The 26,812-nt window shown below is 45.9% G+C and overlaps 1 protein-coding gene across 2 annotated transcripts; it reads left to right on the top strand.

Moving 5' to 3' along the window:
* Positions 1–3,286: 3,286 nt before the first annotated feature.
* pdgfab (platelet-derived growth factor alpha polypeptide b) lies at positions 3,287–26,518 on the top strand. Of its 2 annotated transcripts, XR_007571600.1 has the most exons (7): positions 3,287–3,954; positions 5,216–5,312; positions 11,083–11,217; positions 12,467–12,657; positions 22,152–22,278; positions 22,873–22,997; positions 24,263–26,518. XR_007571600.1 is itself a non-coding variant. In XM_050069513.1 (6 exons), exons 1-6 carry the CDS (start codon positions 3,892–3,894, stop codon positions 24,274–24,276), a joined length of 627 nt encoding a protein of 208 aa, XP_049925470.1. In that variant the 5' UTR covers positions 3,290–3,891; the 3' UTR covers positions 24,277–26,518. The 2 variants fall into 2 exon arrangements, 1 of the variants encoding a protein (XP_049925470.1); XM_050069513.1 differs by lacking the exon at positions 22,873–22,997 and having other exon boundaries at positions 3,290–3,954.
* The last annotated feature ends 294 nt before the right edge of the window (positions 26,519–26,812 follow it).

Here is a 26,812-nt window from a genome sequence, read left to right on the forward strand (position 1 = left end):
CACCTCACTCGGAGAGCGTCCTCTCCGCAGCGTCTTTATGGCTAGATTTACTGTGCACCAGCATCTATAAAACCATTTAATGGGGTTAATGTTGTTAGGTACACAGACCTCAGTTGCCAGTAAACATGTTGCCTAATGGCTTACGCAGAAAAGAAGGAGGGAGAGAGAATGATTTTCTGGTTTTGTTGTTTTAATTTCTTCTCCTTCCTCCAATCTGTATCTTTTTCTCTTTTGCTCAGTTCAGTTTTTTTCCCCCCAGTGTGTAAATGTTTTCATCCACCTCTACCATGCTCTCCATTTTATACTGTATGTGCATCATTCTTATGTGTCTCAAGTTCAAGATTATTTTCTCCATATTATTATGGCTGAACGGTTTAGTGTGCAGGATTTAGGGGAAGATATTTGCAGAAATGGAGTATGATATAATTCATATGTTTAATTTAATGTATAATCACTTGAAAATAGCCAAGAATGGACGAAACCAAACATGAGTCTAGATAGGGCCATTTGCGTTTTCGCTCTGGCCCCTCCACAACAGGCTGAACAGCATTGAAAAAACACAGATTTTTAATGTTAAACTGCTTTATTCAGTGTTTTTACTGTCTAAATCATGGGGTCCATTTATTTTGGAGAAGAAGAGACCTTTGCTGATAATTCGGCTCCTGGTAAAAACCTACTGAACGTCTGGATCTAAAGTCATCAGAGAAAAAAGGTGAGCACACATTAACAGGTGCTGTGCTAGTGGCCTGTCCACCACAAGCCGAAAAAACAGTGTCGGAAAAACACTGATTTCTGAAGTGAAACGGCTTTATTGAGTGTATGAGACCTCTGCGGATAATTCGACTCCTGGTAAAAACCTCCTGAACTTTGAACACTGATGGAATTCTAACCAGGAGTTCATACTTGGCACATAGGAGAAGTTTCAGCTGGCTGCAATCTTCAGTCCTCACCGCTACACTGCTCCTTTAAGGCGTCATTTATAAGCACAATCATCAAAACACAAAGGACACATTAAAAAGGAAGAATGAGAAAGACACAACGCATCATCCTCACCTGCTAGTTTTTCCTTTTACTCACTTCTTCACCCTCACGTTAGAAAAACAATCATTCTCTCCTCCTGGTCTCAAACCTCTTCCTCTCACTCCCACTTTCCCTCCATGATGCAAACCTACAAGACACATGATTCATGCATTTCAGCGAGGGTGCACATCCAGGTGGGGAGGCTGACCTCTGATGTCACCATGACGACACTGCAGGTCATAATGAGTCATTTTGCCATATCACATACTTTAATGCACAGTTCCTCATGCAGCTGAGGACTTAGTGCCATGCAGTAGGGGAGAACGGGGTTGGTTGTCACATTCATTAGATCTCCCTCTCCCCTCCTGTTAAGAAGTGTTGGCACTAAAATTGTTAGAATTGGGATCAGAGGTCACCTACAGGGTCATTTCAGGAGTAAGGCACTTGACATTGAGGTAAGAGGAGTGTTTTTCATGTCAAAATGTAAGTATCCAGTTCTTCTGAGTGTCTCCTCTCAGCTTTTACATGATGGGTTTATAATAATTGCATGAGTAGTTCAGCAAAAGGTGGATTTCTGGACTTTAAAACATCAATTTAGACTCTATAATCACCTTTCGTTACCATAAATATGGCCATTTCCTGATATTGACCTATTTTCTTCACATAATTGATGCCAATTAAGCTAATGAGAAAATGTTGCATGACTGCACCATGGTAATTAATGGATTACTGGACATCACAAACATGGACTTAGACTAACCCTTCCATTACACATTGAAAGGGAATCTATGAAGAGAGCCAGGTCTCGCTCCGAAGTCGTCGAAATCTGGCGCTTGGGCAGTGACATTTGGCGTCAGAAACACGTCCTTTAACGTCGGCATGATACGTGGCCAGTTGCCGTTATAGTTTAACAGCGCCCAGCGGCGTCGGAGAAACGTGGCGAGACAAGGACAAAAGTTAACGTGGCAAAAGTCCGACTGGAGCGAGCGGGAGGGGTGGTGGATGGGTCCAACAAACACAGACTTTCACCCGAGAGAGCAATATTTGCGTCCTGTAAGATTCCTTAACCTAACCACGTGTTTTTGGAGGATTCAGATGAAAGCAAAAAGTGTGACAACCAACCCCGTTCTCCCCTAATTTTAAAGAAGAGGCTTCAGTAAATGGCTTCAGCAGAGGGACATTTTTTTCTAAATAAAAATTATTACATTCATTTTACAGCACCGGTACCATCCTGAAATGAACTTCACAGGCCTATTAAAATAGTGACATTAATTACTCCACCAGCTGCTGGAGCGCTTCCTCCATGCAGCATTTCCAGCCACAACGCCCTCAGGCCGGCCTCGCGCTCTGCAATCCAGCTGAATGGACAAGGTGGAGGGAGAGACCACCTGGTTGGCTGACCTATGGCTCCCTGCTGATTGTCACCTCTGGCTGGTAATGTGCGTGCACGCCGTCTCTGTCTGTGTCTCCGCTCCTGTTGGTATGTCTCGTTTATCAGGCCCTCAGGCTCTCCTCCCAGACCTCCCAGCACAGCACGGCCTCCAGCTTCCCCACGACAAGTTAAGACCAGTCTGTTGTTAACCTGCTGTTAACTAGTTGCTTCCTGTGGCCCCCAAAATCATGCCCACACACACACAGGTGTAAAATGGGCGTCATCTAAGTCATCACAATGTACATTTACAGACATGTTTACATATTTCCATGTGCTTAATGAGCAGACATGATACATACATGGGTTTTTAACTCAAAGGCACAAAGAGATCTCATCATCATGACACATCATGAGTCACCACCGTCATCACTTCCATGATAATGATCACCATCTTCTACATTTTGCTCAAAGTTGATTACATCCTGAAAATCATCCTGAGTGATTTAATAAAAAATGTAATCACTGACTTCCCCTGATCCTTATTTGTGTTACAAACAAAGCTAATTATTAACAATGAGGAATGAGGACAGTGTCTTATCTTCATCAGCATCCTCATCCTTTCTGTGTCTCACTTTGTCCATAATTATTGGCATCCTTTCCAATAGGTGATAATCAGTCATCAAACACAGCCTTAATCTCTGAATGAGCTCTTTGCTGAGGGGCATAGCCTACACACACACACACACACACACTGAGGGGGGGATGGGGACATGCTCTTGAGTCTTAAGTCATCCAACCAGCCAACCAGCTCCCCTCGCTGAATAGATGCACGATCACCGAAACGCGAGGGGAGGCGCAACGGGCACGGAGCTGCTGGCTGTCTATATCCAGCGGCTCAGAGGCGCTCTGACTCCATTCACTCCAGAGTCCTACACAGTTAAGGACCTGTGCAGACTGCTGCAAGACAGACTCTGGATAGCACAGCACGGACAACTTTCTCCCCTGTGATTTTTCTCCCCAAGAGGATCTGCACGTTTGGATTATATTTCTCCACGACTATTAAATACCATCATAGAAAAAAAGTCTTAATTCTGTTTAAGTTGAACAGCCGCGCTTCTTGCTTGATATTTCACTAAAGTGGGGGTGAAGTTTGAAGCTTGTTTTGTTTAGAGGGTGAAGGACAAGTGCAATGCGCTTCAGACTTGTCTCATGGGAATGTCCCACTTGCGCTTGAGGAGCTATGCCGAGCTGCCGCACAGATCTTGTTCAAGAGGACGCAGTCCAATGTGAATAAGTCAGCGTCCAGCCTGTTCAGCCCTTTTTCACAGTTAGAAGCAAGTGCAAGACGGAGTCTGATTGAGCCCGCGTAGCAAGCTCTGACACCCCGGCTCCTCTCCCAGAGGGGATGGTTGTGGATCCTGTGGGGCCAGGAGCGATTCTGCGGCTCCTACAGAACACCACCTTTTTCTTGTTCGGGGTTAAATCTAAATTAAAGGGAGATGAGAGCCGCACTTTGTTACTTCCTGCTGTGGACGACGTACCTGCTGCAGGCCACCTCTGAGGTAAAGTTACCAGGACGGATAGACTGTGTCCCTCTGGTGCCATGTCACACGCAGTGGTGCGGGGTTTTATTCCTGTGAGGGTGCAAAGTTCCCACAGAGCGCGCATTGCTCCAGCAACACACCGCAACTTGATGCCCAGAGACAGAAAACTACAGAGCAATATGTTTGAATTTAAAGCCTGTAATTAGGTTGGAGATAAGATTATGAGCTTACATAATTTAAAGCAATGCTTCATTTGAATGAACACACTCTAAGGGCAGGTCAGACTAAGAGGCTATTATAAGAACAGGGTGAATATATGAAATCATATTTTCAAGAGTGAGCAAACACCATATCAGCTCCAGTTACCATGAGGGTCAGTGACTACGCGCTTTTGAGCACCAACATCGCGTCTTGCACTTGGACGCACATCGTAGTTATTTTTGGCTTTTGTGCCAAATTTGTTTGTAGCCCGAGCCAACTGGGCAAACGTTTTGGTTGGGCTAAGCGCTTTCATGGGAACCGCTGCGGGCGATATAAATAGCCACTGTTCCTGTAAGGCTGCACGGTTTGCTCAACTTGAGGTGCTTGCAAGACCGCAACAAGTGCATGGTGTGGCGAGCTGCCGTTCACACGGGCAGAGAACAGTGCCAAAGTCCTTTAGAAAAATAGACGGTTTAATGTTGTTTCACCTAACAGCAGGGGGATATGATTAATAAAACAATTATTAAAGTCGGTTTGAGCTCATTGGCATCTATTTAATAATTCGGCATCCCATTAATAGTCAAAGCAGTGGTAATATTAACTAATTTTCACGTTTCATGATAGAGTTCTCATAATCATTGACCTGCATGCCAGGTAAAGGCAGTGGGGTTCTTTAAAAACGAAAATAGATATTTTACAGGGAAACTGTGCTTATTCTAATCTCATCTGGGTGCCGAATTCACCACGGGACCCCAATAAAAAATATATGATATATTGTTCTTCAGTCATTTAGTTTTGCCCCCGTGCAAAGCACTCTCTACCTAACTTGTCTAATTTCTAAAGGAGGTTCAGCGCCACCTTCTCCCCGTGCGTAGGGGGGTTGATCTGCTGGTTGTAGTTGGCACATAGTTGCAAAATTGTTCTCGCACTGATCTTCCTGGTGCTTGTTTAAACCCAGCACGTTTACTTATACAGGCAAACAATTACACACACGTTTTGCCACTGACCCGACACATCTCTAACCTTCATCTCTTGTTTATTTTTTTTTCCTGTCGCCCCCCCACCGCCCCCTGTAAAGGAAGTGGAGTTTCCCCAGGAGCTGATAGACAGACTGTCCCACAGTGAAATCCACAGCATCAGCGACCTCCAGCGGCTACTGGACATTGACTCCGTAGGTAAATTCTGCCTCTTGATACTTTTACCCACAGTTACACTTTTAAGCCATGATGCTCTGGACGTTGTTCCACACGTGACACTGCTGTCGTTGATGTGGCAACACGTATTACAGGGTGGTCCGAAAAACAGCTGCGCCATGATTACATAAGCAGGATGCCTTTATTAGCTGTAGAATTTTGCTCTATTGTGGCATCACTTTTAAATATAGCTGTCTTACTTACCTGGTATGGGGACTTTCCATTTATATATGTGTGTGCTGGCTTGAGGATGAAGTCAGATAACTATTGCATAAATGTATACAAAGGTCATTATCTAAAATAGACCTGTCATCATCTAAATTAAGATTCCAATATGTTATTTCCACAGCCTGGGAAAGTACAATCAATATTTGTGTGTCTCAAAGCCAGAAACCACAGGAGTAAGTCTCAAACGTGTGATGTCATCAAGTATAAAGTCTGGAGCTGCTCCATGGAAGATGAATGGGACACATCCCCCTTAATATTAAGAGCATGTGCATTTGACCACCCCCCAAAATGACAAAGTTTTGACAAAATTATAGACATTTACAACATAAATTGATGCATGAAATTAAGTGTTTGATGGTGAAACCCTCTGTTTTACATGTGTTCCCCCAATGCTAGAACAAAACCTACACCCTTGGGCATAAGTAAGCTGATGTTTGAGTGGCACTTGATCAAATAAGATGTGGAGACTTTGCCTATCCTGCAGCTTCAGCGGATTTAGTGAACAAACAGGAATACCTGTTGTTTTGGCACATTCTGCTAATTACACTGAGCAGGGAATCAGTGAAGCTATGACTCCAGCATTGCACAGGAGGGATCTGTGCAGCTTAGCGCAGCCCTGGCGTGCGTGACAAAGCAGTAACCATGAGAGGTGCGTCTACTGTACACATGTGACAAAGATGGACTTTCACTGGCAGGCTTTTTTTTTTGCAAATATTCGTTCAGCTGCTGCAATAAAGTGACTTTATAGCGACCACATATGCCACATATGTTGCCCTGTAAACAGAGACAGCGGCTCGCAGGTCAGGCGAGCTTCTTCGGCTTCAGGCTCTTGGAGGTGCTGCTTCTTCTGTGGCGGCGGTCCGGTCTGTCTCGGGCTGTCTTAGATTAAGTTACAATGGTGCGCTGGAAGAAGCTGTTTGCCTTCACATGAGCCTCTATTTACACAGGCTGTGGCCATATATCAAATTCAGGGCTCTCTCCTGAAGATTTGTTGATGGAAATAGGTAATTACTAAATTTGCTTTAACAGTAAATGATGTAAGCTACCTCGCTGGTCATAGCTCATTAGCAGCCTCAACACTTAAATTCTGCAAAGCAACATTAGGAGCGGAGAAGTACTCTTCTGTGTAGCCACACCAGTGCTTTTCTGACGGACGTGTCAATTAGGGCCACAGTAGTAATAGCCTCACATCATGCGTGTGTTTAATTTGTTAATTCACAATCAAATCAACCTGCTCTCCACAACAGTAATCAGCTCACTATATGCTGGGCCTAGAATAGATCCCTGGAGCGCCTCTAGCATGAGAAGAGGTGTTTATAATTGAATTAACATGTCTTTCTTCAAACAGAGGAATGTTTCGTGGGGTAACAGTAGTAGGCTGATTATTATTACGAGGACATAAATCTGTCTGACGGCCGGCTCGGCGGCCCAGGCCAGCCCATTAAAAGACCTTTGACGCCAGCCGGAGGGGTATTTTCAGAGCTTTTGTTGCAGATGGCTGGGACAGTAAAGCTACCAGTATAGGCTGGACTGTACATGGCATAGCATGTCAATAAGGGAAGGTGAAAGGAGAGGTGTCTATGAGGTGTTGCTTTAAACCTTTGAACATGGAAGATCTGACATGTTGTGTTTTGAAGGTCACAGCCAGGAAACCCTTGATTATTTTGTTTTAGTTGTTATCACAGTGTTTTGTTATTATCTGAGATCTCTTGTCACTGGAGAGATGACTCTATAACTCAGCCTGAAAGGACATACATATGTGTGACTGAGGATTGCTGGGAAGGCCTGCGGGGCCTTATCTCGCGGCTGTGCATTTCACGCAGTGTGAGTCTATGTGTTCTGCGAGGATGGTGTCTTCAGCTTGACTGACAGATGAGATGACCCTGCTGAAGTCTGCAGATGGCTGTCTGGCCCCTGAGGTGCTCCTCTCCTCGCTTTTCCTCTTCTCCAGCCCCGTCTCTCTCCTTAGGCGGCCCCTCGGCCTGCCTGCTCTTATCTCTCTCAGTGAAGGACTTTGACAGAAAAGGGAACCTGACTCTTGGCATGGGGCAGAGGTGGAGGAGGGAGCAGGAGGATTCTGGAGGTTGTATTCCTGCTACACTTCACTCAGAAAGGCTGTAAGTTGTTGTGCAATCGGCTTTGTTTCCGACAAGCTGGCAGAGTGTTTACCTCTGGTACAGTTGGCAGCACTTCCGATGAACCTCCAGTGCTGCAAAAACAAAGTTATTGTGCTTCCCACCACCTTTCACACCCAAAGGGACGACATTTTGCACACATAACCTAAACTAAATTTTTGTCAACTCAGCCATGTAACTGTTGACGATGAAGAAGCAGGGAGGAGACAGAGAAAGAAGAACTACGGATGGAGGCATTTATTACAAGGAGTCAACAACATGTTGGCTGATTGTATAAATAGAGGAAGAAAGAAAGAGGAGGAGGAGTAAAGGGAGGGAGCCGAGGCCCTCAGCTAATGGAGGGAGTAATTTGCGAGTCATGAAAGCCTGATTCATGGCGAGAGACTGTCTCCTGTCCTCTTTTCTCTTGTCTCAGTTTGACGACGCTCCGGGCGTGTTATTACTTCTTAGTCACCTGGAACTAACAGAGGAGCAAACCCCTCACTCTTACCTATTATTTTTTTCCTGCATCTCCCTGCCCGATCACTCTGATCGCCTCCTCTCCCTGTGCTCCTTCTAAAGAAAACACCAACAGAAAGGTCCTTTTATTGTGCTGAGAAAAGGACTCCGCAGCCCATGAAGGACTTCTTTATGCCCATGTCAGCTCTGACACAAACTGTCTCCGGGTGGTCACCGGTGTGACGCCCTCCCTCACTCCTGTCCTCTCCTGACAGGGGGAGATGAAGAGAGGGATAGGTGTGGTGGAGCGAGAGGAGGCACAGTGGGAGTTCTGTCAGTGACCTGCAGTGTTAAAAGGTTGTCAGGTAGGAAAGTCAGCCAGCTGTCACAATGAGTCCACCTGACAGCGCAGACAGTGTAGGTGGAGAGTCTGTGCGAGATATATACAGTATGTGTAGGTGCAGGGGTGTCGTAGTGGGGGGAAAGTGGGACTGATTACCCAGGGCCTGGAATGAAAAGTTTGGTCACAGGCAAAATCTACAATAACTAAGCCTCTTATGATGATATACAATCGAGCCAATAAGAGCACATCATTGTCATGTCCTTTAGAAACTAAATATGTTAAGTTTTGCTAATTTCATTAATTTTGCTAATTTCAAACTCTTCCATAAATGCCTACATCATCAGGCTCCCCAGGTGCTCAGTGACCTTAGAGCTTCTGGCTCAGTAACACGTGGAGCAGCCAGTGGGAACTGTAAGGTTCCCCTGTGTACATCCTCATTTGGACAAACAGCTTTTTCTGTCCGTGGAATTCTTCCTTCAGAACTCAAACTGGATCCTGATTTCGATCACTTTAAACTCAAACTGAAACAATTTCTGAAGCGGGATCATTTATGCAGTCATGACTAATTCGGTGCTTCCTATTCTATGGTGCTAATTATGCGTCTTGTATTGTTCTGTCTGTATTTCTACTGTTGTTTGTACTTGCACTGTGACTTTGTATAAAAAATAGTGGATGCTTCGTGGGGCCGTCACCTGGTCAAGGCACACAATGGTTTAGTCTACTCCCGCACTACACGCAGGTAGAGCTGAATAAGCTGCTGCTGGAGCGCCAATGTAGACGTCTTTTCCCAACAAAGGGAAATAGGGTTTCCAAAAAAGAAAAGAAAGGAAGAAAGATAAGAAAAAGATGGAAAGCAAATTGTCTTTGCATGAGAGAGACATGGATCAAGAGAGGAAGGGCAGGGGGCCCACAGAGACTGTTTATCCATAGGGCCTGGAATTTGGTGCTACTGCCCTGTGAATGTGTGTCTGTATGCTGACTGATACTGACTGATAGCTCAGTCGTTTATAGAAATAATTCACGACCCAAAGGACCATTTGTATATCAGTAAATATGTAACGTATTTCTCGCATGCCTCCATGGTGAACCAAGAATCCAAAAAGGGAGAACATTAAACAACAGCAAAACTATATTGATTCTCTTATACAACTTATGCAGTATAATCCAAGTCTCATTTATCCAGTTGTATGCTCAGTACTTCCCAAACAGACAGCCCTTTTTGGTGTGACTTCAGTGTTTTAAAGGGATTGTTCGGACTCAGCATAGTCACACAATAAAACAAACTACCTACTCCTTTAACTCCAGGCCCCAGCTGCAGTCAGCACTTCCCTTCTGAGGACCTTTGGTTCTGGGTCGCTGGCTGTCTGACTGACTGCTAGACAGACTAGAAGGAAATTCCCTCCACTCTCACCAAGGAGCAGACTTGGGGAAAAAAGGCATCCAAAAGCAAATAAACAACCAACCCCAGAGGTGGATCGTGTATAGGTAGAGGAAATCCCTTCAGATGACTCTGGTCAGAGCACAAAGGAGCTGCATGAGTGGAATGTGTTTGCCTGTGGCTAAGCTTTGTTGTGATCGTGTACATTGGGTTTTAGCATGTTATGGAGGATAATAAGAGGAGTTTGTGTAGTGTGTCTTTATGTGAAACCTACAGGTGTAGGACTGTGTAAGTCAGGTGGGTGGGTATGCCGTACCTACAGACAGGTAGACCCACCCACTTAGCAAACACTCACATACTCTGCTCTTTGGGAAAGGGCAGGATCCTGGGAACAAGCTTTATCGCTTTATAGCTGCTCTGGCACTCTTCTGTAATCCACCTCATATTCTGGGTGGGGACCAAAACAAGCAAGCTTTATCAGATGACCATGACTGTGAATAAGCTGAGCTGGCTATATTAGACTGGGGTTAGGGAGTCTTAAGGAGCTACCACTGCAGCATAACAAAACGTGTACTTTTCCAAGCCGCTGAATGATTGAAAAAGCAAACATTTTCAGGTAAATGAGAGACACGAAACCACTAATTAGGTGCAGGGATAATGGCAGCTGAGTACCACCTGTCAAATGACCACTTTAGTCCGCTGTGTGTCTGGTTGTTTTCGAAAGAGCATGCTGACTCACCTGCGTCTAGATACTTTATTCCTGCTGGGAAAGTTCAACCAAATGAGTGAGTGAGGCTGACACACAAAGCTTGCAATTACACAGAGGTCTGTGTAATACGTGCCTCCTGGCTGCACCATGTGTACTCTGGACTGTTTACCTCAATTTGTGACATCATCAGCAGTCGCCCCCTCAAGCCAGCACACTGAAGGGAACCCCAAGCCCTTCAGGGAATCAAAGCATGTGTGACATGCAGCACAAGAAGCCAGTAGGGAAGTTACCATCTCATTATGGTTGTGTGACTAACCAACACATTGTTAGTTGTGGAAGGGGGTATAAAAAAACATCAATAGCCGTCTGGTGAGGCCTAGCAAGCCGTCCGCCACAGTCAGCACTGCTAAAGCTGCAGCCACGATCAACAGATCAGTAGTTTATTGGTTGAAAAAGCTTTTTGTGTTTGCTTCCTCTCCATGTGTGACATCATTAATGTGGCTGCCTTCTGTTTTGATGAGGTACGGGAAACAATGTCATCGAGGAGCCCAAGCACCACAAGCACCACAACCACCATAAGAACTACTCCCATCATCATGGTTACTACAATGACCTGAAGAGCTCCCAGCTCCACAGCCGACGCAAGAGGAGCATTGGTAAGACGGAATGAAGACTATATGTTTCACTGTGCGGCTCAGAGGTTGCATCATGATTACATTTGGCGCTATGTACATCACAACTTGGCACAACTTACTACAGTGTCACAATGCCCTAAAAATAACCTCTACAGTATGTTAAATATCAACCCCCTGACACGTGAGTACTCAGGAGATGAAACCGATCACTTTACACTAATTTCAAACAAAGCTAATAGTTAGTGGCATTTATATGGCTTTTTGTGGATAAAAGGAACCCTAATGAAGACGTCTACCCAGCATTTATGGCAATCAAGGAATCATGAGAAACGAGACTGGTGTGTGAGGTTGACGAGGACGTCTGACATGAAGCCTTTTAATTGGCCAGAGGCTTGCAGATCTAAGACACACGCGTCAGGAGAGAAATATATCCTTGAGCGTGGAAATTCCAGGCATTCAGGGCTCAAGTTGCAGCTCGCCTGGGCTCTCAGTCAGATTTCTTCATAAAACGCCACGCGGTACGATATCTGATCGAGGCGTGGAGAATACCATGTAGTGCACGATGTGTGTGTTAAGACTGGCTGCGTGTTTTGCACATCCCTCCCAGCAGCGCAGCACTTAAAGCAGCGCAGGATGAAGTGCCTGGTTGTGTTTCATGTATGTGCGCCATATCTGAAGTGTATGATACAGTGTATCATTTTGGCAGCTGTCCACAAAAGCCCTCACGTTCTGTGCATGCACATGTCATCTTTACGACGTAGTGGTATCGTACTGTATGCTCTGTGTCACATCTTTAGGTTAGGGTGCCTGTCAGAGCATTAAATCTGAAATGAATGCTTACTGCCTGCCTCTTTTCACTATGGCATACAGGGTCAAAGGCCATTATTAGATTTCCCACCCGCGGACATAAAGGTTTTCTGGCCTAGTCACGCTGCATTAACCCCAGTGAGGGTTCTGAACAAAGGAGCAGTCTCTTTCTGTCTCACCGACTTGATCCCAAAGCTCCTTAGCTGATATGAGATCAGCTTTTTGGATAGCTTGTCTTCTTAACAGCCTTAAAGAAAGTTGGGTGTGATATGAGGTAAGACGAACAGCTCCCACATCAAGTGAGTCATCAAATAACGAGCAGTAAAGGAATGCATGAATGCAGCTGGGACTGAATTACAACAATACATCAGCACGCGCCGCTTGCATTTGGAAAATGTGTCACTGAACACTCATGCAGCCCGAGTGCATTTACTGGACTCCTTCTCCCCGTCTTTTCTTCCAGTGGAGGAGGCGGTCCCGGCGGTGTGTAAGACGCGGACGGTGATCTACGAGATCCCCAGGAGCCAGGTGGATCCCACGTCTGCCAACTTCCTGATATGGCCGCCCTGTGTGGAGGTGAAGCGATGCACGGGCTGCTGCAACACGAGCAACATGCGCTGCCACCCTTCCCGCAAGCACCACCGCACCGTTAAGGTAAGACACACACACACACACACACACACACACCTGTACTGTTGCACTGCAGAAAAGACATGCCTTATCCTTACAGTCAAATCAAGGTTACACAATATCATAATCACCTCATTTATTCCAGAGGCACACCCACATTCACTTCCACTACTTTCCCTCTCACTGAGTAAATCATATGAGAGGTAGGGTTGGGTAAACCTGCCCTCCTTCACGCTCTTTTTCTTCACAGCTCCTCTTCATTTCAATGCACCCCTCTCTTCTGAGCCTCCTTGGCCAGTACCCAAATAGTGGCCACCTTACCTCCACTGCCCCCTCCCTTCTCTCCTTCCATTACAGCCGATCACCAGCCTCTCCCCTCACCACTCTATCCCATGTTTGGCGAGAGGCCAGCGCGGCTGTGCCAGGACAGCGGGAGGGAGGAAGAGAAGGAGCGGAGAGAGAAGACAGGGAGGGAGGGTTGCTGGCACCTTCAGCCAGGACATCTGTTGAAGGGTTGACCAGAGAGGGATGCTCTGCCAGATATAAGACAGAGAGAGAGAGGGAGAGAAACAGTTTCCTGTACCTTGAGAATGTCCCGAGTGTCACCGGCTACTGCACAGCTATTCCTCCGCTCTCTGTTTGTTTGGCCCTTTGTCTTTTCTGGAAGCAGGGAGCCTGGAGGAGACAAGGTGACAGAGAGACAGAGAGAGGGGTTGCACTGTTCTCAGAGGCTCTTTGGCATCGGCAGCTTGAAAACATGTCCTTCTGTTCAGGATCAGAGGAGACACCATGGCTGGAGCTGAGTCGTATTTCTGCTGTATTTACACTACAGACTGTTAGCCGGTGCATGGCTCCGTTTGGAGGTATGGGAGTTATGTGCTCTGTTCTGTAAGAGACAACCAGGGCATAAACAGGATAGCCTGGAACACTCTGCCTTTGTTTGTATTTCTCTTTGAGTCTATCTCTGGACTCTGTTGTGTCTTTAATCATTGTGATCTTGTCCGGCCATGGGCACTGAGACATCATGCAGGGTTTTAAAGATGCCGTCTCAATAGACCAGAAAAGTAATAAAACAAATACCAACCGGGCCTACCTCCTTCCCCTCGGCACACTGGCACAGGTCAGGGAGATTTCAGTATTCTCCTCTTTTAGAGGAGAGTAGAGTAGAGACAGTAAGGCTGCACTGACAAGACGGCCATTGTAGGGCGCAGGGCACTGCATCCAGGGCACAGGGTTTATGGTCAGAGATGCTGACTCACAGTGCGGTGAGAGCTCTGATATACAGCACAACCCTGTGTGTCTGTCTGCATGCAAGCTCGTCTGTCTCCCTGTCTGCCAGACGGTCGGTGCCTCAATAGGAGCTCTGTCTGTGATCACAGTGAGGAGGACGGGATGGAGAGACACCGACGAGGGCGCACAAGACACTAAAAGGCTAGATTCAGCTATTCCTGGAATGTCGTGATCCATGCGACTTTGTCTGTGTCCCCCTGATGACACTGAGGACAAAATGAGCACACAGAGTGGAGAGGGACCTTCAGGCGTGGTGGGCAGGGATTCACCAGGGAGGGGGGGACGTTTTTCCATGCGGTTCTAGCCGCAAGCGAGGGGGGGCCGAGAGGCGTTGTATCCCTGGAAAGGTCATTCGTCAGGGCTCGCTCCGGTCAGGAGACATTCACCACATTGTGTGTGAGAAACATTGTCTCATGCCAAGATTTTTTTTTTCTGTCTGTCCTCTCAGCAGTTAGTCTGAATAGGGGTTCAGTTTGTGCTTCTCCCTCCGTTTATTAGAAAGCTAAAAATGTTGCCCGTCTACCCTGAGCCTGACTTGTTTTCCTTCTGCTGGCCAAGGATGGGAAAAGAACACACTCGCTGTGTTTCTTTCCATCTCATGCCACTATGCATTTGTCCAAATGCACCTTTATTTATTTATTCCCCCTCTTCTGTTTCTCTCCCTCTTTCCTTTTTTTATGCTATGGACCCAAAAAAAAGGAAAAAAAGAAAAGAGAACGGGTCTATGCAGGCCCCGTACTGTACAAGCCTGTCCTGTTCAGTGGCGGGGTAATAAAAAAAAGACAACTTTAAATAGGACTAGCCTGAGGGAGGAGAAGGGGCAGATCTTAAAGTCACTCTTTTTGCTGGTCTCCCTTTTCCCCTGCTTTCACTCTTTTGCATTTTTCTTGAACCTCTCTTGCACGTTAGTCCATCCTAGTGTCAAAGTATCGCTAAAACTTTACGTGTGCATGTGCAGGTTGCATTTACATTGTTGTGTTGTGTGTTGCTTGCATGCCTCAGCACAGGAATGACGCAGTAAATGAGAACGGTGTAAAGATAAGAGCCATTAGGTTCAGTATTCAGAAAAAGGATTAAGTGAAAGAGGGGGAGATTAAAAGACAGGAGAGAGGCAAACTGAATTCTTAATGAGTTTTTATGTATTCAGACACTATCATCCCAGCATTCCTTTAACTCCTCCTTCACCCCCATCCCACCTCCTTTTGCACTTTCGATGACACTGCATTCACTCCCCCTATCCCCAGCATCTTGGCTCTGCCCTCTGTTTTCCATCCAAGTGATTCCTCCGCATTTTTACTCTTTTCATTTTAGTGTTTTATCACAGAGGGTTGGCAGGACATTTTGGCCATTGCCTTTTTTGTGTCCCGGTGTTCTGAGAGTCGTTACAATCTAGATATGACATGAAATGATGTGGAAAAAACTTTGAGTTTCGAGTCCTCAACAAGTCATAATGCACTCTTCACCAAATGTAATGCTGATTTTACTTTTCAAAAGCCATAAAAGCTTTTTAAAATGTGCATATATTTGGTTAATCCTGCACATTTTGCACTTTATCTTTGGGCTTGGGGGAAGTAAATTTGCTAGGATATCGAAGACATGACCTTCTCTGTCTTACCCTACATCTGATTGACTTAGCCTGACATTCTTGCCCTAACTAATCACGCTCCTCTTGCCTAAACCTGAACAAGCCAGGCAACGAGCACTAGCCAGTCGGAGGAGAGTAGGGCGGGTCATGCCTTTGCTATCCTTGGATTTGCAAATTTGCATCGGCGAAGGCTCAAGTCCAAGTGAGGTCATGAAACATTGGTGTTTAAGTCCAAGTCTAGATGCACGCAGAAGTCAAGTCTAAAGTCATCATATTTGTGACTCCAAGTCCTAGTCAAGTGACTCGAGTCCACACCTCTGAGAATGAGCATATCCATGGCACAAGACAAATTCTCTCACACTCCTTTTGTCTCCTACTCTTATACTCTCTCCTGTCGTCTTTCACCTCCGTCTCTTGTATTCCTTCTGTTCATCCTCCTCACATCTTCCTCTCTGTCTGCTGACAGCTGCAGCTGTGTCCAGTGCTTCTGATGGTTTTCTCAGTGCTTTTGGCTCCGAGGCTTGCTAGACGAACTCGCTCGTAAAACAACTGGCGATTTTGGACAGGCAGGACTGAGGGGACTAGTATACAAGGTGTGTGTGGGAGACGGAGAAAGAGAGTTAGTCTGCGAGCTTGACGAGCATGTGCATTCTTTTGCACATTAGTCTTTGTGCGTATGAATGTGTGTGTGTGTGTGTGTGTGTGAATCTAAATGCCTCTGTGTTTGTTCTTCCTGTGGGGCTGATTAAACAGCTCATGACACAGACAGAAGAATGGAGCTGTCACTCATCCTCTCACTCATTAACTCTCCAGGCTTCTGCAGTACATTTGGTCTCTAAGTTCATTATTTTCCCCTTCGTCATCCACAAAGCCACATGAGTGGTACAGAAATGACTATGTGATACGTGTGATCATATTTGTGTACAAGTGAGGTAAACCAGGGAATCCTTTCAATGGAAAATTTCAACCAGCTCTGTATCATAACAATGTGGGTAGTATCTGTAAATATACTTACCAGCATCCAGATCTCCCTGCTCATCTCAGCTGAAATTTTTGCTGACTCTTAGGGCTGTTGCTCGAACTACAGATTGTACTTCTGTATTCTTGTGTGTCCGCCACCACAGATACAAAGCGAACCGCACCTCTCTTTCACACCAAACTCCGATCAAACTGTAAAACTAGGTGACTCTGATCAAATATAAACCAAGATTCTGTGACTTCATTGCCGATTTCTTGCCTAAAATGTCTTCAGAAACATATTTTAGTTCACTGTTTGGCTGTAATACGAGAATTTGTAAACAGAAACCACTCTGTTTCCTGTATTAAAACGGAGGCTGAAAAAATGAGATCAAATGATAAGCTAGGCAGTGCTGATCAAATATGAAACAGGATTCTGTTGCTGTGTTGCCTCTTTCTCATTTAAAATGTTATCAGAATCATATTTTAGCTCACCATTTAACTGTAATACGAGACTGATTGCCGGTTTCCTGTGGATAAACGGCCAAGCTTGCATTATGTCACTCATTATGGAAGTGTTTCTTGGTCTGGTGTGGCGCAGTGCATTCTGGTAGTTGTGGGTTTTCTACCTCTTGAGCAAAAGGGAATGCCATGACCCCTTTTCTCAGTTTTCTCTGGTCATGTGGCACCAATTTCAAAAGTATTTGCATCTTTTTGCTGACCATCTTTCCAGCAGTGTAATACAGTGTTGACAATAAATGGGGTCCTCTTCTTGTGTCAAGGACAGCACCGAGAGTGGCTGACATTAAGGAAAGTGAAAAGAAAACTAGAGCTGCTAATTATACCCCTGAGTCCCGCAAAGTAATTAAATAAAATGATGAAAAAAAGAGGCTAAATTACAGTATTTCTGCTGTAAATGGTATTTGCACTTTCTAATTTTCTAAATTAACACAATTAACAAAAATAGAAACCAAACAGGAGAGCTAACTCTTTTCGTTGACTTCACAAGGAGCCTTAATTTAATCAGTGTGGCGTAATTTGCCGACAGTAAAGCTCAGTTTCTCTCATTTGGTTCAGTAGCTGGAAACTTTTGATGGTCCTTGAAGCATTTGTACAAGTATTTTTGCAGAGGTCAGAGAAGGTCGTCAGCGCACATCTGTGTAAACCCCAGAAGGAGATTGTTTGTGTGTGTGTATGTGTGTGTGTGTGTGTGTGTGTGTGTGTGTGTGTGAGGGAGAGAGAGAAAGCGCTCTTTGCTTTGCTACGTAAACTCGCCCACCACAGTGCGGGGACAAGGCCATTTGTGTGAAGCGGCAGCAAGAGGAAGACGGGCCGCAGAGTAATGAAGTGTTGATGGCTGCTGGATCAAAGCGGAGGCTGACAGAGGCCAGCCGGATGTAGCCACAGTGCTGAGTGTGGGGGTCCACACATCTCCGTGCATTGGCCCTGGCCCCGACCCCATCACACACACACATATACACACGCACTGACAGTTACCTCAGCGACAGTGGGTCAGATCCGGGTGTTGGGGGAAGCAGTAGCTGTAGCCCTGCGGTTGTGTGGGACCCTGACTTACGGGGTGTTTCATAAATAAAAGACAGTGTGACGGTGATACAGTGAGCATGATTTATGATCGTCTGAGGGGTCCTGTGGATTAGGTGAGGAGGGGGTTAGATGGGAATGAGGGGCCCCCCTGTTTGAAGTCCTTCACAGCTGTGAATTATTTTCCCTTTGATTCACTCAGTTCTTCTACTAGATGAAGAAGGGTGAGGGAGTTTGTGTGTGTGTGTGTATTAATGTGTGTGTGCACGGCGGGGGTTGCGGGGCGGGTCAGAGACCATGGGAGCGTTACGACCAAGCCAGAAGCCGGAGAGTTTGGCTACTGCCGCACCGGCTGGAATGCATCAGCTCTAGCGGGAAAAGTAGCAGCCGTATTTTAATCATATTTTACTTCATTTCTGTTATTTTCCTTCACTCCTCCTCTCCTGTCCTCCCTTTCGCTCTTCCCCCCTGACTTCATCCTCCCCTTCCACCGCTCTTCTCCGCTCAGAGTCTGATTGTCTGTTATGCGAAATAGTTGTTCACTCCCTCCTCACTCTCGGCAACACTGCCATCTCCCACTCTCTAATTTTACCCCTCTGCCAGTCTTTCCCATTTATTGTATCGCTCATGCTCTCTTTCATTAAAATCTGATTTACTCTTTTAAGTTCTCAGTGTAATGTCTTTTTCATCTGCAATTGTTCTATAAAAACAGACAGGAGGAGGAAAAATGGAAAGATTACACATCTTTTGGATTCTTTGATAGTTTGTATTGCATGATGACTCTTTCAGTCTCTAAGAGAAAGGGAAGCACAACACATGACGAGGTCAGGTACATACAGTGATACACTGATGTGGTGGGGAGAGAGTGGTGTGCCGTGAAGGGACTTTTTGGCATTGCAGGCTCGTGAGTGACATGATGAATGTGCTCCTTGCTCCCTCTCTTCTCCACACACTGCCTGTGATAACCCCTTGAACCTTTGTGTGTGTTGTAGGGGGTGGATGCAGAGGGCAGCAGCAGGTTGTCTTGGCTGTTTTCGTCCGATCTGTTGTTTGCTCCTCGTCCTTTTGAGGATCATCTTCTTCTTCCGAGTTTCATATTTTCTTTCTTGTGATTCCGGAGGATGTTTCTTTACACTCTCTCCTTCCCAAAACTCTCCCCACCTTTCCTCCACTTGCTCACAGTTGTAGCATCTCAACAGGAGCTTTTTGTTTCCGGGGCACAACCTCTCAGTGTCTCCCTCCTGATAGATGAATCACCACCTTGTTCAGCCTCTTCGCACCCGTCCATTCTCCAAACACACACATGCATTCTTATTTATTTTTGCTCGATTCTGTCACTGTTCCAGTTCGCGATGGCCCGCGGTGCACATCCACAACCCTGTTGTGTTTTCCTTGGAAAGACGGAGTAAAACTTTCCCCTCCATCATGCTCTCATCAGTGCTTCATGCTCAGGGAATTCCCAATTAGTCCGACCGGGACAATCGGCTCCACATGGAGGGCCGTGGAGACGCTGAGGACAAACTGAGGGGGTGCACTTCCCAGAGCCCCTTGCCTCACCCTAACCCTCTGGATCGGATATCATTCCACAGCCGCTTGGGGGGGACTCTTTCTCAGGGCCGCGGATTTCTAGGGAGTTTAGAGCGGTTTGATTTATACAAAGAGAGTGTGGGGCCCCTCGTTGTAGCATGGGGGTCTCTTTCTGATGTATGTTTTATGTGGGAAGTCATTGACTCTGCGCCGGATAGGAAGCCGGTGTTCTTTGTGTTGCGAAGACGTGGCTAAAAATGGAGGACGGGAGGATTAAATATGGGTTTTAAAGTGGAAAAAAACATAGTAGGCGAAGACCGCCATTCCACGAGAAACTGGAAACAAGACAGAAGGAGAACGAGAGAGTGTTGACAAAGTGGGCAGAGCGGTATCACAGCACAATTATACACATCCACAGACAAATATGAAAGTGTGAGTGTGCTTTTGTGTGTGTGTCCTGCAGGGAGTGTTTTTAACCCTGCTGTGTGAGGGGCAAGGAGACAAGCCTACTGCTGGGCCTCTCATCAAGGGGGCCCATCGCTTTATCTGTCTGTCAATAGCTGTTTGTTTGGCCAGAAGAGTTTGTGTGTGTGTGTGTGTGCGCGTGTGTGTGTGTGTGTGTGTGTGTGTGTGTGTGTGTGTGTTACTCATTAGGATCAGCCTCAGTAGTAAGTGTCAGATGCTGCTGACTCTTTTGGCTCCTGAACCCCCCTCAGCTCAGAGATTCCCGTAACCAGTGACAGCAGAGCCATCCGCAGAGACAGCTGCATGTTTCCTCTCTCAGTCAGATAGTTTGATTAAATATAAGCAGTTGTTTTCTGGTAAATCCGTGTCACTCTGTGATGCCGTCTGCACTTTCGGTAGATAACAATAAACCTTTGATAACTTCTCTATCTCTTCTGTCAGCGTCAGTGTAACAAAGTTCCCCAGCGGGTAACCCAGAAACCAAATGTTAATAGGTAACAGATGAATGCCATCTAATGCTAGTCATGATCATGGTCAGTCCTTCCTCCCCCTTCCTTAAATAACCCCCCTCTGTTTGCACACACACACACACACACACACACCCTCGTGTTCCCTAATGGGAGTGATGGTCCACCTTCATGCTCGCAGTTCGTCCCTGCTCTGGCCCTCTGTCTCTCTGTCAGGGCCCGATAACAGCAACCCAGACACCATTGTCCTCTGTTTGCTCACTGCATACCTCCTCTGCTTGCTTACCCTTTTTTCACTCCCTCTTGTCTCTCTCATCTCTCCATGGAAAGAAACTGTTGCAAAGGAGCGCCTGGTGAAACCACCAATCCTTGATTTCAGTTTTAGCCTCCCCAGACGACCCTCCAGCCATTCTTACCACACTGACATGACCAGTGTGAGTGTCAACATTATACTTTGTTTTATCAGACAGGGATTGGTATGTTCGTTTGTCTGCATGACTAATTCACCACTGAGAGCCAGCCTTGGCAGTGTGCCATCACAGGATAGAAGGAGAAGGAAAGCCTCTCATTGGTTTTGGCCCCTCCGTCTGTGCATGTGTGAGCCTCATGCTGACTGCAAAATCGTGTTGTTCATAACACCAGAGAGCGCGGGGAGATTGTCGGCCAATATCCTCTCTCGTGCAGTGACCAGGAAGATGGGTGAAGCGGGGGATATTGTTTCCATGTGGCCCCCGGGCCCTCAGCGGTGGATGTGAAGGTTACCTGCCCTTGGCACTCACATCAGAGAGGGAAAAGCATGCGGCCACCTCCCCTGAGTTACACAACAAGATCATCATAACCTCCACGCAACCTTCTCTATTCAGCTTTCATCTGAGCTTTAATCAACATAGCCTATTCATAACCCTCCGAGGATTGGTCCTTTTCATTACTAGCTGTTGGGTGGGAAGCGGAGGTCAGGCCTGTTGTGTTAAACAGAGAGGGTGTTAGCTGGACTGAAGGATAGGAATTTCTTCATTGCTTTTGTGTTTGTTAGATTGGACGGGCCGCTTTCTGGGGTTCTACTGCTTAGATTAGACCATGTAAGGTGTATTTCTTGCATGCACATGTTAAGCAACACTTTCCCTAACACATGAAGAAGTATTAATGTGGTTTAAAACCAGCCTACATGTCAGAACAAGGCGAGGGAGTTTAGGTGCGAGTCTGTCTGGATGTGGATGCTCCAGGCCTGGAGCAGGGGGGGGGGATATCCCAGCCTCTCTTCTCCTGCCAGGGTAAACCTTCCCTGGGCCTAAGGGCGTACACCGCCCCCCCTACACTCCATCTCTCCTCTCCCATTGTTTGAGCTTGCTTGGACAGGGTCATACGCTCCATTCAGTATTTACACACCTGATCAACAGCCCATAGAGCACACAGCAAGCGGAACCCAATGCATCAGCGTCTGAGGAATGCTGCCGTCACACTTCAAACACGGCAAGGCAAAGTGACGGCTGGCGTTTTTTTTTTTTTTGTTACAATTTTATGAATCAGTTTATGAAAGAGTCATCAGTCACAGTGCTACGCCTCTTGATGTTGGCGTACGGGTGAAGAGTGTGTGCAGTCATAGACGTCACACATGCACGGCGGAAGAGTGATGGTGGAGCTGGATCTGACTCTGCGGATAACCTTTTCTCTCTTCCTCTCCTCAGGTGGCGAAGGTGGAGTACGTGAGGAGGAGACCCAAGCTGAAAGAGGTCTTTGTGCGGTTAGAAGACCACCTGGAGTGCGTGTGCACGTCACAACATCATGTGGCGGAGCACTCGGATGCAGAAACAGGTAAATATGACCCTCAAAGTTTTTATATATCATTGTTGCGTAATCACAAACAGTGTTCCAGCATTGCCTTTTTTCAAAAAAATCACTCTGAGGCTGAGTTTGATGGCGCACCTTCCTCCCTACATCATCATGCATCGTCATGCTTCTTCCACCTCATGTCTGTCTGATGGTCTCTCTGTCTGTCTGGCTCTTTGGCTTTGCACTGGATGACCTTTTTCTATTGTTGCTTCCAAACAGACAGACACACCTGTTAGCTGACCTGCTATTGCAAAACTGTAAAGCTTGTGTGTTTGTGCTTTAGACGAAGCTCTGTGTGTGTGTGTGTGCGTGTGTGAAAGTGTATGTGTGTTAAGGGAGGGTGTCCAAAGGCTGCTTGGCATGACAGCAGGTAAATCCGCCAGTGCCTTGATCTGAAGCCTTTCTCTCCCTGGGAGCAGATAAGCGCTGGATGTGTGCTGATAAGGCATCTGAAGTATTTATAGTGTGTCATATCTTTGCACTCTCTGCTTCTGTCCCAGGGCTGTTGTGCCTCTCTCCCCGCTTCTTGCTTTTAACCCTCCTTCCTATCCACCCTCCCCGACTTTGTGTTTTCAGGCCACCGTAGGGCTAAAGGTAACAAAAGGAAACCTAAAAAGCTAAAGCCCAGCAAGGATTTATTGGCGACCTAATAAAGTTGCACTCATTGCCCAAAGTCCACTGGAAAGCTGTGAAGGGAACAGGTAGGACTTTAGCACCGCGGCGTCCTCTCACCTTCTGGCACTACAGTGGCCCAATCAGGGCACGACGAGGGCCTGCCAATCACCATCACCAATCACATCACAGCCAATCAGTGTGAGAAGAGGGAGGGCTGAGGAGTACCATGCTCTGTGCCCGGATGCTGCATGCTAATGTTTTGGCCTGCTGAGCATGTGCACCGCATACATCTGCTTTGTGTCACTGTGTTGTGCTTGTGTGTGCACTGTTTTTGTTGTGGTACACTCACTGTATGTCACAGTGTGTTTGTTACACCTTTTTTTTTTTTTTATCACTCTATCATCAACAGTATTTCAGTCCCTCCAGGATTTTGCGATGTTAGGATCACAACAACCACAACTTTACTACACATTTGAAATTTTTATTGTAGAGCTGCGTGCAGCGTGTTGATTCGCTCAGCTCCTCTCTCTCTTTGGATACCATGAGACTTCTGTTACTACTGCAGGACCGGCGCTTTGCCCCTGGGACAGAGTCACACACACTTATACATGGTGAAAGGGTTAACGGCTAGCATCACACAGCTAACTTTACTCAATGGTTATTAACAGCTTTGACGACAGAGTTGAACCATTTCAGTGTGAGATTAATGCTCAGTTGTCACGTTATGCTATGCTAACTCGAGCAGAGCAGCAGTAGAGCCTCTCATGGAACGGTCTCATCAGCTGATCGGTGGCATTAAGCTGTCACTGCCCCCCCCAACCTCCCTACTATTATACATAGATTCTAATTCTGTGGGAAACACTGAATACTCACAATAACACACTCCCAATCCAAGACCACATCACAACTACACAACGCAATTTCATTGTAAAAAAAAAATGGCAATAAACATCATTCATCGCAAAACAGCCTGCGAAATCCTGGAGGGACTGATATTATTCTCACCTGCTTTGTCTTAAAGAGATTTTTTGTTGTTGTAAAATAATCGTACCACAAAAGTTTCATGCCCAGCTCTTTGTCTTCTACGCTCACAATGACGCTCAGATATTTTGACTGGACATAATGACGTCTGGTCCGATCACTGTCTTTGAAATCTGGGGAAACATGATTCAGAACATTCTTGTGTGAGATGTGTCAGCTTGTTTGAAATGCATGAAGAAATTTATGCAATTGGGCACAAACTGCAAAATTCTTCTTTTTTGTTTTTTTTGTTTCTCTCCATGATGTCACCCATTTGATGTGTTCGTAAAAACTGTGACACTGATCTCAGCTCTCTCTGCCTCTCCCACAGTGGACGTGAGGTGAGATCAATCAGACCAAGGGACTTCAGCGTGGGAGGGACTGAAATAGAGGACGCCGCCAACAGGAGACCTGCTCTGTCCTCTTCCCCACTGCCATGCCACCTTCGTTTTAAAAAGACAAACTTTTCTGTTAAGACGAGAGACTGAAAATAGACAGACAACAATAAATAAAATGCCAAAGGTGCTTTTTAAAAACAGTAACCAGTGATGATGACTTCCTCTGTGGTACGCCACCCACCCAGACAACTAAACCCTGCCGCTGATTAAGAGGAAAAAGAGAAAGATGCTGTAGAGCTCGGGCAGGGCAGAAAGAGGCCGAAGGGAGATGATGAAAGGGATTTGTGTTGAACATTTTGACAGACTTTGTTTGCATAAGACGCACAACAGAAACGGCGATGAAACAGCTGGATCAAGCATTCGTGGGAATCTGGTGCTCAGACTCCAAAACAGCGGTGGACGACCTCCAGCTGGGCAACATAAAAGTGCCCTGCCCTGGTTAAGTGACTCTTGCATACACAGGAAGAAAAATAAAGGAAAAAACAATGGAAAGAGAGAGATGGAGGTGTTTCTTTGTCAAAAGACTATGGAGTATCAAACATTTTGAGTTTGTGGATGTTTGCTCTGAGTAAAAAGGAAATCTTCCGACACCTCTGGTGGTCTGTGACTTTGCCCACTTGCTGTGTACAGTTTAATTTGAAAAGGAAGATGCGACGCTACTTACAAACTATTTATACGTGTGGACGTTTGCTTTCTGTCTCTTCCAGTACAAAGAAAGAACAAAAAGGATGTTTTAATGATCTTGGAGACATGCAAGAGTTCTGTGTGGTCTGGTTTTTTGTAACCATCAGTATCACAATCTCAATTTTTTTTTTTTTTAGTCAATGTTATTGTTGTCATCCATGTTTCTTATTATATTACAGTATATCTGAATGATGTCAAGTCTTGTATATGGTTTGGATATATGTGTGCAAGGAGGAGATGTGAGAGTCAGTACAGGAAGATGCTTTATTTTTGTTATGAAATATATTAAGCTTACTTATATTCGAGCAGGAATTATGTTTATTTCTGTTGTTGTGGTTGAATGCCTGTATTTAATCCATTGGAAGAGATGCAAAAATGGGGGCAGGGGGTGGAGGGAGACGAGGGAGAGAAGGCTGCCAGTGCTTGTTGTGTCAGAGTGGCTCAAACATGGCGACTTCATAGTGAGTCGCCTTGGCGTAGCTTATTCTGCAGCCATGAGAAGCACTGCCAAAGAGTGGCAACAAGTGGCGTTTCACAAAAACATGCAAACAGCACGTTAAAGCGTGTTCATGCCGATCACACAAAACATGTTAGAGCAACTCCAGTGTGCATGTATGTGTGTGTGTGCACTGCACATGAGGCTATTTTTCACCTATATCACTCTCAACATTGATAAGGAAGATGCCAGCCCGCTCTGCTTCACAAGCATACATGCTGTGCCTGCAAAGAGCAAAGTCCACCTTAAAGAGTGAATGAGCAAGCAAAGCAAATCGACAAGTGCATGAATGGGCTCCTTGTTTGGCCAGGCTTTACTCGTCTGTTGACAGGAGAACAAATCTCTGATCGCTCCACACTGTGAAGGTCCTCACACCTTGTGCAGCCACATACCATCAGGACAGATGATGATGATGAGTGCTCTGCGGAGGTGGCCTGAAAACAGTACGGCACTGGCTTGAACCCGTGCCCCCCCGATGGAACAAACAATTACTTCCTTACCCTTTCCTGTAACAGTGATGAATGTGTAACCAGGCCGACGCAGTGCAAAAACAACAGTTGTCCTCCAACCCGTGTTCAAAGGAGGAAGTCAAAGGCGAAAGAGTGAGTCACCGTGCACTGTGAAGTGAGTCAAGTGAAAGTCAAATGAGGAGTGTTTGATTGAAACATGGCACAGATTACACACACACACACACACACACACACACACACACACACACACACACACACACACACGCACGCAGCCCACCTGTGAATTTACCATCAGCTGACTGGTGCTATATTTATAAGGCTAATGTTTCATCACTGTTCACATTCACATCGATGTAAGATAGCGCTCTCAGTAAACCAGGGACCACGCTTAGAGCTATTTGATTACAGAAAATGCCATTACGCTATCACCAAGCCTTCATTACTTTTCTTCTGGGCTTCCATTGGATAAAGACAGCAGTAATCATAATTTATATATTTATGTTTTCAACAATAAATATATTTCTGCTTATGAAACTGTTCACTGAATCTTGAGTCCTATTATTTGTTTGCATTGTGCTGACTATAGATGCAGTATAGATGTCATGCAGCAATCAAGGAGCAGTGTGCAGGATTTAGTAGCATCTAGTGCAGACTGCAGCCAGCTGAAACTTCTCCCATGCACCAAGCTTGAGCTCCCAGTTGGGATTCCTTCAGTGTTCATTGTTTACCGGGAGCCAAATTACTCACAGAGGCCTCTTCCTCTCCAAAACAAATGGACCCGGTGATTTAAAACAGTAAAAACGCTGAATAAAGCAGTCTCACGTTACAAATCA

Source organism: Epinephelus moara, chromosome 18 (genome assembly GCF_006386435.1).
Source record: "Epinephelus moara isolate mb chromosome 18, YSFRI_EMoa_1.0, whole genome shotgun sequence".
NCBI classification, from domain to species: Eukaryota; Metazoa; Chordata; class Actinopteri; order Perciformes; family Serranidae; genus Epinephelus; species Epinephelus moara.

Coding starts and splice junctions, on each gene's coding strand:
- pdgfab (XM_050069513.1), top strand. CDS start 3,892: ATGAGAGCCGCACTTTGTTACTTCCTGCTGTGGACGACGTACCTGCTG. Junction 5,313..11,082: donor ACTGGACATTGACTCCGTAG/GTAAATTCTGCC, acceptor TGTTTTGATGAG/GTACGGGAAACAATGTCATC. Junction 12,658..22,151: donor AGCACCACCGCACCGTTAAG/GTAAGACACACA, acceptor TCCTCTCCTCAG/GTGGCGAAGGTGGAGTACGT.